The sequence below is a fragment of the Penaeus monodon genome, chromosome 22 (assembly GCF_015228065.2).
Source record: "Penaeus monodon isolate SGIC_2016 chromosome 22, NSTDA_Pmon_1, whole genome shotgun sequence".
Taxonomy (NCBI): domain Eukaryota; kingdom Metazoa; phylum Arthropoda; class Malacostraca; order Decapoda; family Penaeidae; genus Penaeus; species Penaeus monodon.
In genome coordinates, this window is record NC_051407.1 from 25,690,080 (window position 1) to 25,690,875 (window position 796).

The following is a 796-nucleotide window of genomic DNA, read 5'->3' on the forward strand; positions in this document are numbered from 1 at the left end:
GAGGGTTCAAGAATTAAATTTTTTTTTTTTTTTTAAATTTCAGTTGATCTCCTGTCATTACTGAGATGGAGATCAGCTCCTGAGGGTATTGGAGAAACACTTTCGAGACTTACCCGTGTGGATGGTGCAGAGACGGTCAAGTTCCTACAGGATGTGTTGGATGCTCTCTTTGCCATGTTTTCCACGGATGATGGGAACTCAACACAACATTCTGGCCATGTCTTCCAGGCCCTAGTGAGTGGTTGTGGCTTTCCTGGAGGACATAGTCTGGTTTATGAGCTTTTTGTCACGCTGGCTTTATTATATAAGTTATGGCATTATCTTATATTGTGAGTATAATGTTGCATACCTATGTATTTTTATTAATTTCAATTCCTTTTTTCCAGGTCTCTATAATTAGCCTTCTTGAAGACAGTAAGTTTGAGCATTTCAAGCCAGTAATGGATGCTTACATCACTGGCCACTTTGCCGCTGCACTTGTTTACAAGTAAGTGTCTTGTTATGAATTTAATAGCCTGTCTTATCACACTGGTTATTATCTGAGAGAATTGTGCAGTACTATATGACAATGTAGTTCAATGATATCATACATACTTTGCACAATAGTGGATCAATTCTGTTAGAATATACATATGTAGATACAGTATGCCAGATACAACAATAACAAAAATGTGAATCTAATCCTCTTCAATATTTTACATAACAACCAATAAGGAATTTCATAGTTAACAAAAATATTTGAAAGTATCTTTGTTGATCTGTTGATGCTGAAAATGGTTGTATACATTCACTAAAG

At 35.7% G+C, this 796-nt stretch overlaps 1 protein-coding gene across 1 annotated transcript in view; it reads left to right on the forward strand.

Annotated features, from left to right (window-relative positions):
• The window catches only part of LOC119587377 (dedicator of cytokinesis protein 4-like), a 46,579-nt gene that overhangs the window by 13,491 nt on the left and 32,292 nt on the right, over positions 1–796 (forward strand). The window contains exons 16-17 of the mRNA XM_037936121.1: positions 44–234; positions 387–487. Of these exons, the coding sequence (XP_037792049.1) occupies positions 44–234; positions 387–487 (292 nt within the window). The remainder of the gene's footprint in view (positions 1–43; positions 235–386; positions 488–796) is intronic.